The sequence below is a fragment of the Daphnia pulex genome, chromosome 1 (genome assembly GCF_021134715.1).
Source record: "Daphnia pulex isolate KAP4 chromosome 1, ASM2113471v1".
NCBI lineage: Eukaryota > Metazoa > Arthropoda > Branchiopoda > Diplostraca > Daphniidae > Daphnia > Daphnia pulex.
Window position 1 is genome coordinate 4,747,595 of NC_060017.1, and position 14,826 is coordinate 4,762,420.

Sequence of the window (14,826 nt, forward strand, 5' to 3'; positions counted from 1 at the left end):
TAATAACGCCAAAGCTAAATCAGTTTCTCTGCTGGCGAGGGTTTCTCGACCTTTTCTTGACATTTTTCAACGTATACGTAGTGCTGGCCTTGCTGCTGCTTCCCGAATGAGACTCAAAGAGAGAGATACAATCTGTTGGCGTGAAAAAAGGAATTCGCCATTTCACGATTCTCATTCGTGTGTTATCACCGGCGGCGTTTTTATGCAGCAACAGCACCGACAGATGAAATCTCCGCCTTTACGTCATCGTCATGCATCTTCTGGAGCCCTGCATCAATTCTCTTTCGTTTTATTTGTATAGAACGCCGACAAAATGTGTCCTCGATTACGCAACCTTCGCCGCCCCTCGCAGTTTGCGAATTCGGCATATTATTAAGCGTGGGCGTGAATAGCGGCCCAGCAGCGTGTAAACCGGTACGTTACGTTCGTCACAATAACTCGAACGGAACGCCATTGCGTGTTGTGCGGGACTGTCCTTGTTTAAATTTTGAGAATTCTTCATTCGACGACTGCGTGTTGAAGGCTTGTTGAATACATCATACATTATTCAAATATTTGAACGGATTGCGAGAGATATCTTATTGCATTGTTTTTTCCCCCACCATCGGCACCTTGAAATTTCAGTTCATTTTAAATGGTAATAGACAACGGTTCTTTTATATGAGCGATGACATAGAAATGCATAATACGCATAGAAACAATAATAAGAGGCAAACCATTTTGTGTTACTACATAAACTGTGTGGCTGGTCGTTTTCGAATTTTTACGGGCCTTTTCAGACACGATTGGAAGGCCACTTAACTACACATATAAAGGAGATGAAATTGTTTCAAACGAGTCTTTCGTTCAATTACGCTTGTGTTTAGAGCGCGGTCTCATTTACATGTGATGCGTTTCCTATTGCTGCAGCTGACCTCTAATTTCAATCTGTCTATGACCTTTTCCGTCTATTTATTTTACATCTCCCCAACCTCTCCGAACGGACTAAATATATAGGGCAGGCATATGTGTGTTATCGTGGGGATGAATCTGAAATATTATGCGGGTCTTAAAACTTGACAGAAGCCAGGGGAGTGTATATACTACATTATATCTGATGGGAAATTTATCTTCTTCTTTGGTTTCCCCCCACTGACATCCTGTTGTAAGTATTCTTGACTTTGAACCATTTTCTCTGTTGGTTTAGAAGATTGAAAACAATCTATTATTGCCTACGTAAATCCCCAGTGACAGTATAATAAACGAATTAAGGTTTGGCTCTTTTCGAAAAGATAACACCAGCAAAGTATTATAGAAAGAGGCCGAAAGAAAATGGAAAGAAGACAAATGAAACGGTCGCCCGTTTTATATTTTCCTTTTTGTCAGCGATGATCTGCCGCGGAGATCGAACGTCACCAGCAGTTTGCCCCTATAAATATTTGTGGTAACAGCCACGATGATTTGAGGAAATGGATGAGCTAGTCGTAAGACATGATGGCGGAATAGCTTCTCGGCTAGCGTGAAGTGAGGCGATGCCACCGCGTGATTTCCACGTCGTGAGCATTGACCAGAGATTGCCAATGTCGTTCACCGTCGGGAGTCGAATTGGCGCCGAGGGTCAAGTGACCGACAGTCGTATCGGGACTGTGCCCCTTCTTCGTCTTCCTAATGAGCACCAAATGAAGCCAGCATGATCCGATCTGAATAAGAAACAATCAAAATTATCCAATTGATTTTTTAAAATGTTTCTCCAATGTCGTCAATTTGATTATCTCCGTCAATCAACTAAGTGAGATTGAAGCAATAATCAATTATCAGACAATTGCATACGCTCGTCTACACATCGATCCCGAAAGGTCAACAGCTGACTCCCACTCCCTTACGATAGACTGTGTCGTTATCAATTTTGACCGATATATTTCTGCTGGCGCATTTTTCACCTGACCGAACAGGTTGTTCTTTGCTTGCCGTGCTACGAAAGTTGCGCGTGTCTGGTGAATGAGCGACGCTCGTGAAGATAACAAGCCTCAACCTAGACTCACCAGATGGCATCAGCTTACGTTAAAAACACGGACACGTAAAAAAAATGGGAAATCAAATCAAAATCAAAACTTTCCAACGTTCTCATCGTCTTTCGCATTTTCCAATTGTAAAAAAAGGACCATGAGACAACGAAAAAAAAGAAACGAGGTTATCTCATCACTTTTGGAATGCGACGATGAGGTTGGTTGGGCTCAATCTTTTTTTCGGCCGGATGAATCGATCCAGGCGTATAGGAGCGCCGCGCGCGCGCGCTAATCCGCAATTCAAATTCATCAATATGATATTAATCATTTAATCAAGCAACCACCTTGGTAGAAGAGGCTTGTTAAGAAATTACGTCAACAAGTATATATGAGAAACGTTGATTAGGTATGTGTATAGCCAACCCCTCCGATGTGTTATCGGTTGCGTTTAATCTGGCACGAATTTGTTTTCCTAGAAAAAAAGTGATTCCTTGTTGAAATCCACACACAAAGTTTCGGATAGTTTTAAACCTCTGCTTTTTTTCCCCACTCCCTTGTTCTAGAATAATTACGAAACATGATCGATCTAGGGAAGTCGAGCGAGTGAAATGGACCACGTTACCATTATCACGGCTCGATCGTTTTTTGTTTGATCATGATACACGAGCAGATAGTATCCCCTTCTACTATTTATCTCCCTCTTTTTATTCTTTTTTTTTTTTTAAATAAAAATAAATAATGAGAATGAAGAATATATAAACCAACCCTTGAAAAATAAAAAAATAAATTAATTTTCTCTTTACCGGCCGATTGGTTACGTCGAATTTAATGGTCTGGTTCCATTCGGGAGCTTTTCCCTTGGCTGGGCTGGTCTCTTTAATTTCAGATCCTCCGTCCGGATAGCAGGAATTAACCACAACGATGTAGTCGGGTTCAAACTGTGTGAAGGTATCATCATCGTCGTCGACAACAGCCAACCAGCGGAGTGCCGAGTGCCGCAGCAGACATATAGAAATAAATAGAGAAGAGAGAGAGAAGAAGGGAAGATTTAAATGGCTGGCATATTATCAGTTTTCCGTCTCTTTTCACCACGTAGTAGTAGCAGATACATCCGTACAGTAATTATGTAATCTAGAATCATTTCGTGGGGGGTCGTCCGCGTACAAGAGATGATGAACAAGAAAGCGGGAAAAAGGAAGAGAGAGAGAAGCCATCATCATCATCATCATCACACGCGGAGAAAAGGTGCGCCTCTGCACACTTGCATCCTATACCACTAGGATGTGTCGGTGGGGGCCCAGGGTTGGAAAAGTGGCACAGCGCACACTTAAAGCTCTTTTTTTTTTTTTTTACCAGCCCAAAAAGAAGCGGGCTAAAAGTGTCAAGAGAGCTTTCATGTAAATTATATTGAGCTACTTTTTTTTTCAGTTGCACGGGCCGAAGGGCGCCTGGGCTGTCTACTACAGACAGCACATCCGTTAAGATTCCGCACGGCTCATCTCGGTGTGGAGCTGTTGCGTGTGTAGGTGCTCCATCAGCAGCAAATTACGAGCGATGTTTATTGATCAAAAATATACCACAGTTTTGGTGGGCGGCAATCCGTGGGCTCGGTGGATTAGGATTTTGAGGCGTCGAGATGATGATGGCCGCCCAGCGGCGGATTCTTGTTCTTGCTCGTGTCGAAGGGAAATGAGTAGCTGGCCCAGTTCGGGCGCTCCCGTCATCGGTCGACACATCGGCTCTGCCTTTTTATTTATGGTCAAAACAAACGAAAGAGAAAGAGAACGATGACGTTGTGAATGGCAACAATGGTATTTATAAACTGGTTCACCAAAACACCTGAGCGTCCTTCTCTTTCTTCTTCTCATCTGGCTGCTGTCGTCCGGCGCTTTCATCCGCTCGCTGCTTCTGAGGAATTAAAAGTCCGGTGAGAGAACGAGGCACACCGTCAGCCAGCGCCATTTCACCCAGGCGGACTGGGCGGGAAAATGGGAAAACATTTAGACAATGTCGAATCAAATATGCAGCCAGCGCAGTTGTTGATATGTAATAGTAATTCTGAATTCCTCAACTTCTCTTTTTCAATTACCGTTAAAGGATCCAATTTTCTTGTCGCTTTTCCAGCGCCCTCGCCCCAGGTAAACGGTGGTGGTCAAACGTCCATTCAGCAGCTCCTCGGCCGTGACGTCAGGGAACTTGAATACCTGCAACAGGTTTTCATTTTATTTTATTTTTCTTTTTTTTTCTTTTCATCCGTTTTCTAATATACGCACTTTTATTGAGCGTGTGTGCTCCTTTTTTTGTTGTTGATCCCACACGACCCCCCAAGGCAGACCGATAGTCTGGCGAATTAACGAGCCGACGTCCGAAACTACCGAAAGGATCGGCAGTGAGGAGCTCAGCAAAAGGAAATTCAAGCACATGTGCGCAATTTTGAAAGAGAAAAGAAAAAGGGGAGAAAAAAAAAAGAAATAGCGCGGCGCTGTATATGTATGCAAACAAATCCGATTGATACAAATGGGATAGCCAAATTATATGGCCGGCGGTCGTCGGGAGAGCAAGTCCAATAGCTATACATGTAATAGTGTTTTCTCTTTTATATGGACCCAGCCCAGAATGGATCATCCGCGCGCGCTTTAAGGAATAATGGTCATTCGAAGCTAAAATTTTCTTCGACTTTTTCCAATAAAAATCAAAAGGAAAAGAAAAATATAATTGAGAAAAGAAAGGGAATAAGAAATCCGAAAAAAAAGTCCCACAGGAGGTTTTCTCATTTTTATTATTGTCGTGAAAGAAAAAGGAACCCGGAAGATATGCAAAGTTGGTCAGATTTTTGTCTTTCCTTTTGGTTTTTTCTATTATTACGGCATTTTCATTGTCCTGCGACGACAAAAAAAAAATAAAAAAAATAAAAGAGAATAGAAAAAGAAGCGAAATGGCCTGCGAGGAAAAGATCAAAAGCGACAAAAGATATGACGGGGACGTGGCGATCAAAAGGGAACAACACGAACTGCATAGCGAATCATCTCCGTTTGTGAGCGGAGAATATAAAGAAGGACTGAAGGACGGCTTGTTAATCGACAATGGATGTCCACAAAAGACAACAAGAAACACGAAAATCAAATTCAGAAAAAGGACAATAGAAAAATGGGCATCCCAGAAATCTGAAAGGATATGAATCGAACGATAAAAATCAAATGGCAATTTGGAACGCAGTTCTACAGACTCGGCTATTATTACTCGCTATTGTACACAGTACAGCATTTCTTTATTATTATAATATTATTGACGAATGTTTCGAGATTAAAAATCCCGACCGCGCGATCAATTCAATTTCCATCTAGCGGCGGGAATAGGAAAATCAACAGACACAACTTCTCACCTGAGCGCACCGTTGCTGCGGCTGCTGAGATTTCGGCTGACGGATGGATGATGAATTCTCCGAGGAGGTGGAGGCGGAAGTTGCAACCAGAGCGGAACGGAAAGCTCGCTTGATTCGCCCATCCAGCACCACCTGTATCGTAAAAACCAAAAAACCCAGGAATGGCCCCCACGAAATATTATTAGATGCTTAAATACAAACGAGCGTGCAGAATTGTTAGACTCTGCACATGTTGAACGAATAAAACCGCAAGATTTGAATAATACTGCTGCGCATTTTTTTATTATTTTGTTTTCTCATCGGAGAAAATTCCCCCCCCCCCGTCGGAAAATGAAAAAAGAAATGGATCACTGTAACGGCACTGACTGAAAGACCCGCTGAAAAAAACAAAACAAAAAAACAAAGTTAAGGAAAATCACGTAGCTTTTTCCGGAGCGCGGTTATACCGATCGCGGGATTGGGTTTCTATAACGTACACACGCATCTCTTTCTCTCTATCACTACGGTTTACCGGTTATGTATATACAGGGTAATACTGTAATGTAATATAGTATATATGTAGCTATATCGTCTCTTATAACGTTGCGGGTTCGCCGTCATTGCGGTTGTCAAAACGGGAGCCGATGAGAAATATCCGCGCAGCCATTTTCAATTCACAGTCGACAGAGAAAAACATCCTTGAATAAAAATTTCCAAAAAACAAATCAGACGATGACGACGGTTATGGCTCAGTATATAATATATTTTTGTGTTTTCTTGGCTGAGAGAATTCCAGACGACTTTGATTGCCATCGGAGGAGAGGGGAAAGATATGCGCCAGGCCAGCTCGTCGCAATTCGGAAATTGTGTTCGGGGCGATCGTTCCGATGGATCGCCGGTATTATATAGTAGTACGTCCGAGAGGATGAGATTCCGCTGAGGTCAAGAGCTCCTATGTAACGGGTTACCGTTCTCTGTCCTATTGTTATTGTTTTAACTCCATTTCTGCATTTTTCTTTTTTTTTCAGCATTTTATTATTATATTTTTTGACGGAACGAAAAGGACGGGCAGGAAGGTAGGGAGGCGGGCTAATGAGCTGGAAATAATGCAAAGAATTTGCTGGTCGTTTCATCAACGCTGCTGGGACGTAAAGAGAAAAAAAGAAGTATAAACACAAACGAAAAATTCTAATAAAAATAAGCGCGGCCGCGATATGTGATGGAATTATTATGATTTTTTTTTCCCCTTTTTTCTTTTTCGTTTTCCTTTGCATTTTAAACGTAGCCAATTATTTTTATCATCGACTTTATAGCCGTTGCCCTCGTCCGATATATATAATATTGAATGGAGGAGGGAGAGGAGAACCGTTCGTTATAATTGTGGAGACCGCCTTGCGTCGCACTTGTTACACACAGTTGCTGCATCCCTCGTGCGCATTTTTTCTCTCTCTCTCTGGCCCGTCTTTGTGTACACATCTCCCATTCGAGACGGCCACTAACCAGCTAAACTCCCCCGGCAGCGCCTCACCTATAATCAAGAGCCCCGTCCAATTAAAGAAAAGAAGAAGAAGAAGAAAAAATGTATAGAATTTATCCAGCGTCGAGAGAGAAGACCTAACAGGGAGTTGCTCTTATCCATGTCAGCCTAGTTTTGTTCAGCTTTTTGTGTTGCTGTTTATAGGTAGGGTGAAACAACTGAATAATAATTTAAAAAAATTAGTGGAACGAAAGAAACGGATGGAAATCTGTCGGTCGTTGGGTTTTTTTTTCGCCAAGAAATCGGGCCGCAATGAAGCGCTGCAGAGCTGCTAATGGGGGGGGGGGGTCTTATTTTGCCGTTCCGGTCTGACATTATGAGTTATCTGCGAGTTTCGTGTGCAAAATTTTGAATTTTGTCTTGTCTGTGTAGGAGTTGATGAGACGAACTTTTAGATATTGAAATAATAATCCCGATTATTCGTTCAGCGGATGTGGAACGCTGGTGAGAAAACCCCAAAACCGCTTTGTTCGTTTTTGAGCGGTTTGAATTTAGAGGAGAAGGTCGATTTGTAATAATTATCGATATCTTAAACCAAACTAATTAGAATATTAGTGTCGTCTGCTTTACTTTTGTTTCAGTGTTTCAGAGTTTCGAAAAGACGAGAAGAGACGAAGTTTACGGTTAAAAAGAAATAATAACGACGACAACTTTTTTGGAAACGAACACGTGGCTGCACGAAAAATAGCACAAGAAATGCAATTACAAAAAATGTCAAATGTGGTCCCCGTGTCAACTCTGGTCTCGAATATTTATAGAATCGCTCGATATTACACACTCCTGCATGCTCCTGCCATGCTGTTAAGCAGGTAATTAAAACTTATAATTTACAAATAGAATTTTTATGGGAGCTGAAATAGAAGAGAAACTTTCCTGACTAGCATTTGCTATCATCATGTGCCCTTTCAATGCATGGCAGTTTGATATTGCACTACGTAACCTTTTCCCTTTTTGGTTTGCAGATTTGAGACCTGAGCCAGCCATCATAACAACAAGATATGCCAGTTTTGCTTCTGCTGCTATTAACCTGCTGTCATCAGCAAAAATCTCAGGATCATCGCTTGGGTAAAGTTTTTCGTTACTTTTACTCCTGTGACCTGCTAGATATTTTAATCATGCACAATTTGCACAAATGCAGTGTGTTACTTGGAAACCTTAAATTCTCCTGTGGGTTTACCCACTGTCTCCTTTTCAACTTTTCTTAACTTGTTGTTTCTGTAACTAGTTTTTCGCAACTAATTTTTTATTTTTTGTTTAGATAATCAGCATCCAGTTTCATTGGGAAAACTCTGTCCTCGTGTATGCCCATGTGAGTGTGGGTGTATTCACGAGGACGCTCTTTTTCCGTCATTCAACTTTTCTGTGGATGGAGCACCTGTGGATGTCTGGCTGTGGATTTCCCAGGCTTCAAGGTAGGAAACATTTATCTCTATTCTTCCTTCCTTTTGACTATTTGGTAGCGTTAATTATAAATCGTGACATTGTACGAATTACGATTTTTCCTAAGCTATGCTGTTGACAGGAACTGTTTGTTCTATTGCTTTGTTGACTCAGTTAGGGCTCATTTTAAATAACTCATTTGTAGAACGACTGCAAATCAGGCTTGTTTTGTACACCTCGCAACTTTGTCTTTGGCTAGAAAATCAAATTCGAAAATGTTTAAACTTTAAACATTTGAAGCAAAGTTTAACTAGAAAATTGTATGACCAAGAGGGTCCTGCCACCACATTGGCACCTCCTCGTATTATTACGCAACTCGAGTCGCAATGCGAGACATTTCATTTTTTTTTTTTGGGGGGGGGGGGTCGATGATTGCGACCGGCTTAATCGCTATTGCGCAGTGCGCGCGTGTGTTACACATAAGCAATTGTCTGTTTCTTCTTCTTTCTTACTTTGACTTGAGTGCCGGTCGACTCCTTTGCTGGGCAGCGGACGGGCGGTGTCACATTCGAAAGTCGGTGGATGTGCACCAAGAGCTGAGCGGAAGCGGAGACGTAAACCAAAGTGATTTCTAGTTGCGGTGGTGTCCGTTGCCAATCGTCCATCTTGGCTGGCTCTTGCCCTTGATTGTCCAGCATGTCGTTCTTGCCTTCGCTGCTGATGTAACCGCTTCCGACCAGATTGGTCAACGACGTCTGCTGGTGGTGGTGGTGGGCCATCTGCGAAGATGAGGGCGGTCGTGCCAGGTACAAGGCCGATTGGCTCAACGGCCGGACGAGGGTTTTTCTTGACCCCGCGGAAGATGACGTCATTTGAAGCTGTTGGGTTATTGCCGTCGTCGCCAAAGCGTTGCAGCTACTAATACATGCACCCATCCGGTGTTGTTGTTGGGCTTCGGATGGTTGCCGGGAATCACGCAACGGTTTGTGACGCATCAGCGGGCTCATTTCAGCCAGAGACATTCCCGACCCGCCCAAACGGGGCTGTTGATGCAGCAATTTAATATGAGACTCGCTATCCAACGGGCTGCCACTTTTTTTATTTTTCGTCCACGATTAAGCCGTTGCATTTTGAACATGAAACAAAAGGGAGAAAGAAAACAAAAAACTGTTTTATCAATCGACTCGTTCGTGCAATACGACAATCAACAAGAATTTTTAGACAGAAAGAAAACGGAAGAGAAACATTATCCGAGAGGACTCTACCGGATTCTATAGACAAATTCCCAGAAGTGCACAATGTTTTTTATTTCAATTTCAGACAGAATAAAAAAGCGATGAACTGGGGTCTCTTATTCTTTTCTCTTCCTTCCTCATTCGAATGATTCGATCCGTTGAACAAAAATGCGCAACACAAACAAATCAGAAATTCCTTTTTCTTCTTTTTTTCTATTTTTGGCTGAATTGTTGGCGAAACTTTGAGCAGCCACTTGAAATGCCGCCGCGCTGAACCCACACTGGAAACCCATTTCCCATCGGGAAAGAAAAGAGAATATCCAACAATATTGGACATTCTTGACGTCAAAGTTCTTCTATTCGTTATTTAGCGTGTCTTGTTCAAGTTTATTGACCGTGTGGTGTGTGGCTTTTGGGCTGTTGGCGCAGAAATTCTTCCTTTCTCTCTACTGCCTTTCTCGGCACGCAGTTTTTCTTTTTCCTTTTTTTTAAAAATCATATTGACTTGATTCTATAAAGGCAAGTATTGGAAACGTGTCAAGGGGTTGACCGGATATCTCAGATGTACGTCAAATCTTTTCCTTTTGATATTTTTGTGTGTGTGTGCGTTTGCCGTGTGCGGCCATTTGGCCTACGTGTGACGTAACGGTGCGCACAGGTTTCATTCTCCCATACACGCACTTTTTTCTAGCACCTACGTCAGAATATATCCTGTTAACCTGTTGGCGTGCAGAGGGGCCCTTCTCTCTCTCTGGCTCTTTCACTATAGCTCCCAGTGCGACTGCATCGTGAGTCAATATCCCAACAGTCAACAATTCAGAACAACGCCCACGATTTCTAGAACCGTGCGCACTTACAATCGAAACGACGAGTTGGACAGTAAGGGGGGAATGACTGGGAACAAGTCGGAACGGCATCGATAGGCAATACTATTATATACGAAAGAGGCCGGCTATAGCTGGGCTGTGTCCTCCATCCGAAGAAAAGTCGATGAGATTTGCTAAAGGCATGTGCAAAACCGTACATGCAATTTCTCTCTCTTTCTTGTTGTATTCACCGTATCGTGATGAAGGGCTATATTCTGTTTCTTTTTAAAAGGGGAAGAAAAATAGACGCGATGGTTGCTGGTTATTCGTTCCGGCGGTCGTGGCACATCTTCTCTCTCTACTCGGTAAGAAAAAAAGAAGAGCCAGGAGTAGGACTGAAGATTTAGATAGATTGAGAGGGAAGAGGCGGTTGCGTGATTCGCTGTAAACCATCGTCATTATTATATCAGATGGTAAAGCACGATGTGGGCCGATGAGTAGTAAGGGCTGCGTCTTTTATTGAAATCTTTTACGAAAAAAAAAGGAAAATCTCTCGAGGCAAAATGTGGAGAGACCTCGCTAATTGCAGCAGCCTCCACCGACGACGGTCTATCGAGAAATTGAGGGGGGAAAAGAATAAAATACAAGTAGAGATTTGTGATTGCAAATTGGAGAGTTTTTCTTCTTTCGGGAGTCCTTGACGATGACAACATGCGTGAGCCGATTCTGTATACGCCAACATTCACTTTTTTTTTATTTTTATCTCCCCCCTTTTCCATTTAGTAACTTTTTATTTTTCGCAACGTCAGGGGGACCTCCTTTTCCCCTCCGATTCACATGTCCATTTGCAGGTCGTTTTGACTTATGGAAAGAAAAAGGAAAAGATGATTACACAGTCCTTGGGAAGGAGGGGGATGGAATAATAATGGCCATATCGTTCCACTGTGAATCTCTCGACTCTTTTCTCTCCATTACCGCCGAGTCTATACGTTAAATGTGTACACGGTAACAAGTGACTTTGTACTATTCTTCTTCGAGATATTGAGTACCGGTAGTATAGAGACAGAATCGCCGAGAGTTTCTAAATAATCACGGCCATAACGACAAAACAAGAAAAGAAAAAAAAAGAAAAATCCTGTGGGAAAATGGCTAATGCGACGAGAGTTGCTACATCTTGTAATATTTATACACACACACACCTCCTCTGTTTAACCTGAATAAGTTTTGGATGATTGCCGTTGGCTAATTGACGCGGCAACCGTTGTAATGTACGTCCGCCAGACTATGCAGTGCCACTACTGCCCGCGTTCTTTTTCCTTCCACGTAATAGCTCCGGGAAATTTGGTTGTTGAACGACGGTTCCGTTTTTTTTTTTCTTCGCCGCAGACAACACAACAACACGCTCTTCTTGTGTGTCTTTTTCTTTCCCCCTCTGTCCTATTGCCGGCGTGAGTGGGGGGGGGGGGGCGTGGTGTGTTTTTTTTTTTATGCCTTTTGTTACATTCGATTGGCGTCTTGTAGTAGAAAGTTGAAGCACAACGTTTGTTTTGCCTGTTGTTGTTGTTGTTGTTGGGAAACGGCCGGCGAGTAAAATTCGATACGTCCGTTGCGGGTTGGAATTTTACGCGGCTGACGAATTCGAAATCGACATGAGAGAATTTTGTTTTTTCTTTCACGCTCTCAAACTCCTCTCCTTTTTTTAAAAAATTTTTATTTTCGTTTTCTGTGTCAAGTTGCGGTGGTTGTGTTGAGCAATTCGCTAAAAAACGAAAAAGTAAAAATAAAATACCTGATTTTGATGCGGGTGGTAGCGGGCGTCCATTTGCTTGCGCCATTAGTCGACGTCAGACGCCGGTAGAGGAGAAAAGCGCAGACGGCAACAACGCAGACGACTGCGACGCCGAACAGCGAAGCGAACACAACTATCCGAATCGTCGTCACGTCGATACTACCTGTCAGGCATCAATCGTCGATGCATAAAGTAAAATAAAAATAAAAAAACGGAATATAAATATTTGGTGGCCATCGCTTCATTCAACCTGCAATTTGAATGGATAAATACGTCTCAGCTGTTCAGCACGAGCGACCCATCATTTTTCATGTATACAGGATTTTTGTCTTGATAACAGTTATCCATCTATACATGAAAATGCGTATGCATATTATACATCATAGATGCTGATAGATGCTCGTTTCCGCAAACATTTGTATAATCGAATCGAAAGAAAAAAACTAAAAGAGTATAGATATTTGTAAATCAGGATTATTATGCGATGGACGTATGTGTGTGTGCTCAATCGGCTGGAAAATTCGGCCAAACCGCGGTCAGAGCTGACGCTTTCCAAACATTCGGAAGGTTTTTTTTCTTGTTAACTGCAAGTGTAAAATAAAAAAAGGAGAGGAGAAAATGGTATGTAGGGGAAATAGAGTGATGCGGAGGTGAGTGAAAATGTCCGCGGTGTGGGCTGCAATATCGTCGACTGATGGGAATATTCGTTTCTATTTGAAACGTCCGACGATAGTTGTTATTACGGGACGGATTGCACACACACACACATAGCCCTACTACACTAGCTATTTGTGACTTGTAGCAGCTTTCGTTTCTTCTAGAGGGCATTTCTCACTTTCCCAGGCCTGAGAAATAAATTACGTCGAAGAAATCAGACTGACCGACCGGGTGGGAATCTCCAATTATAGCCAATAGAATATTTGGATAGAAAACAACGTTCAATGGCTTCATTTCCTATGTATTTTTGTTGCTTTTTTTCCTATCTATATTCTTTTGGCTGCTTGTTGTCTTGCTCATAAATAACACAGAGGAAGAAAAAAAAGAGAGAAATCAAAAGAGGCCAGCGACTGAATTTGAATAACGCGCCGTGGATGCCGGTACAGAGATTAGCATCGGGCGACTCTGGCGCTTTTTTTGGGAGGAACTGGCTGGCTGGCCGGCTGGCTGGCCTATTCTCCTCATCAGAAAACACGGAATGGGGCAATTAATCGCTATCCCCACAGTATATATCTCTTGCGCATATCTGCACGCCAAAAGCCATCGTTCACGCTAACAATAGGCAAATTATGTACACTGTTTTCTTCTTTGGAAAAGAAATAACGTGCTTTACGCACAGCACCTACTACACATGCACAGTACGTAACTATAAAAATAACGCAATAATAAATAAATAACTTTTTTTATTTTTTAAAAGTGGAATGTGTTTTACCGGTCATTTTTTCTCTGTGGCTCTGCGATTTTTGGTTATTTTTGAAATGCAGATTTGCAGTGTCAGTTTCCTTGATGGCCAGCAAATCGCCTGGAGGGGGCAATAGAATCTGTGCGCACTATGGAGTCGACTTGTCGACAGCCAAAGAGTTTCTGCGTCAAAGTGTCAGTGTCGGTGGTGTTATTTCTTCTTCTTCTTTTTTTGTCGAATGACTCCATCAATCTTTTTCTCCTGTGCTCTTTACCCCCTTTTTTTTCGGGATGGCCAAGCGGCGAATAACTGACCGTTGCTGGGCCAGAGAGAGTCCGCAAGTCCGATGAAAAATGGCGGTTTTTTCAGCCACTTGACCGCCTTTTTTTTCTTAAATCAGAAAAAGGTTTTCCCCCCTTCAAATGTATCGAACAGAGGCAGAGAGAGAGAGTTGACGGGATGCGCTGTTGGTCGCTGATAACGGCCTGTGTGTGCTCATCATCTTTTATCTCATCCCGTTGTATGTATATTATTAACGCTGCTGATGCGTAATGACCGGCTCTCTTCCCTTATTTTGCCATATACCACACATCTCATCCCATCAACAGTATAGACCGGGCACGACATGGCGAAATGAAAGTCTGACTCTTGGCTTGTTGTTGGCTCTCTCGTCGAAGCTTTTACAATTCATTTTTTTTTCTATTAAAACAAACATTTTTTCTTTCTATATTCGGTTGGCGGTGCGGCCAAAAAAAATAAAAAATAAAAAATCATAAATTCTTCCCCATTCTCCATTACACAGAGTTGATAATCGAAAAAAATAAAATAAAAATACATTTGGTGGTTTCACCGAATTTTTTTTCCATTAAAAAGAAAATCCCATTTTTTTTTCGACAATGACGCCCTTAAGCCTATGCACGTAATTTGAAATAAAAGAAAAAATAGCGCAGAGATTTTGCCATTATCTACTTACTATACGACGAGCGTACACAATCAACTCTGTTAGGCTACTTCCTTTGACTCTTTGTACTAGTTTGACTTTTCTTATAGTTAAATGTCCTTGTGGTTCGTTTTTTTTTTTTCTCTCCGTGTCAAGTCGACTGGCAAAATGGGTAGAGAAAAAACACACACACAACTACGTAAAATTACAACAACAACAAGAAAACCGAATAAACGACGTCTCGGGCGTCGCGGCGCTGTTGAGAGAACCGTTCAACTTTCTCTTCACTTGCCCCCTTCTTTTTGTGCGTATGTAGCGCGGCTGAATTTGATTTTAAAAAAAGGGGGTATTAAGTACACAACTTGTAGTATGTATGCGTCGCTGGTCTCCCTTT

At 42.2% G+C, this 14,826-nt stretch overlaps 1 protein-coding gene and 1 long non-coding RNA gene across 2 annotated transcripts; one reads left to right on the forward strand and one right to left on the reverse strand.

Moving 5' to 3' along the window:
• Positions 1-938: 938 nt before the first annotated feature.
• On the reverse strand, positions 939-13,845 carry LOC124198582. The gene is made up of 9 exons (XM_046594483.1): positions 13,523-13,845; positions 12,094-12,256; positions 8,776-9,355; positions 5,368-5,499; positions 4,075-4,189; positions 3,825-3,961; positions 3,563-3,730; positions 2,789-2,923; positions 939-1,679 (listed from the first exon to the last, which is right to left on the reverse strand). The coding sequence occupies exons 1-9, from the start codon at positions 13,527-13,529 to the stop codon at positions 1,494-1,496; spliced, it is 1,623 nt and encodes a 540-aa protein (XP_046450439.1). The 5' UTR covers positions 13,530-13,845; the 3' UTR covers positions 939-1,493.
• LOC124198588 lies at positions 7,463-8,776 on the forward strand. Its single transcript, XR_006876618.1, has 3 exons — positions 7,463-7,692; positions 7,846-7,948; positions 8,142-8,776. It is a non-coding gene; the product is annotated as an uncharacterized LOC124198588 (long non-coding RNA).
• Positions 13,846-14,826: the final 981 nt, after the last annotated feature.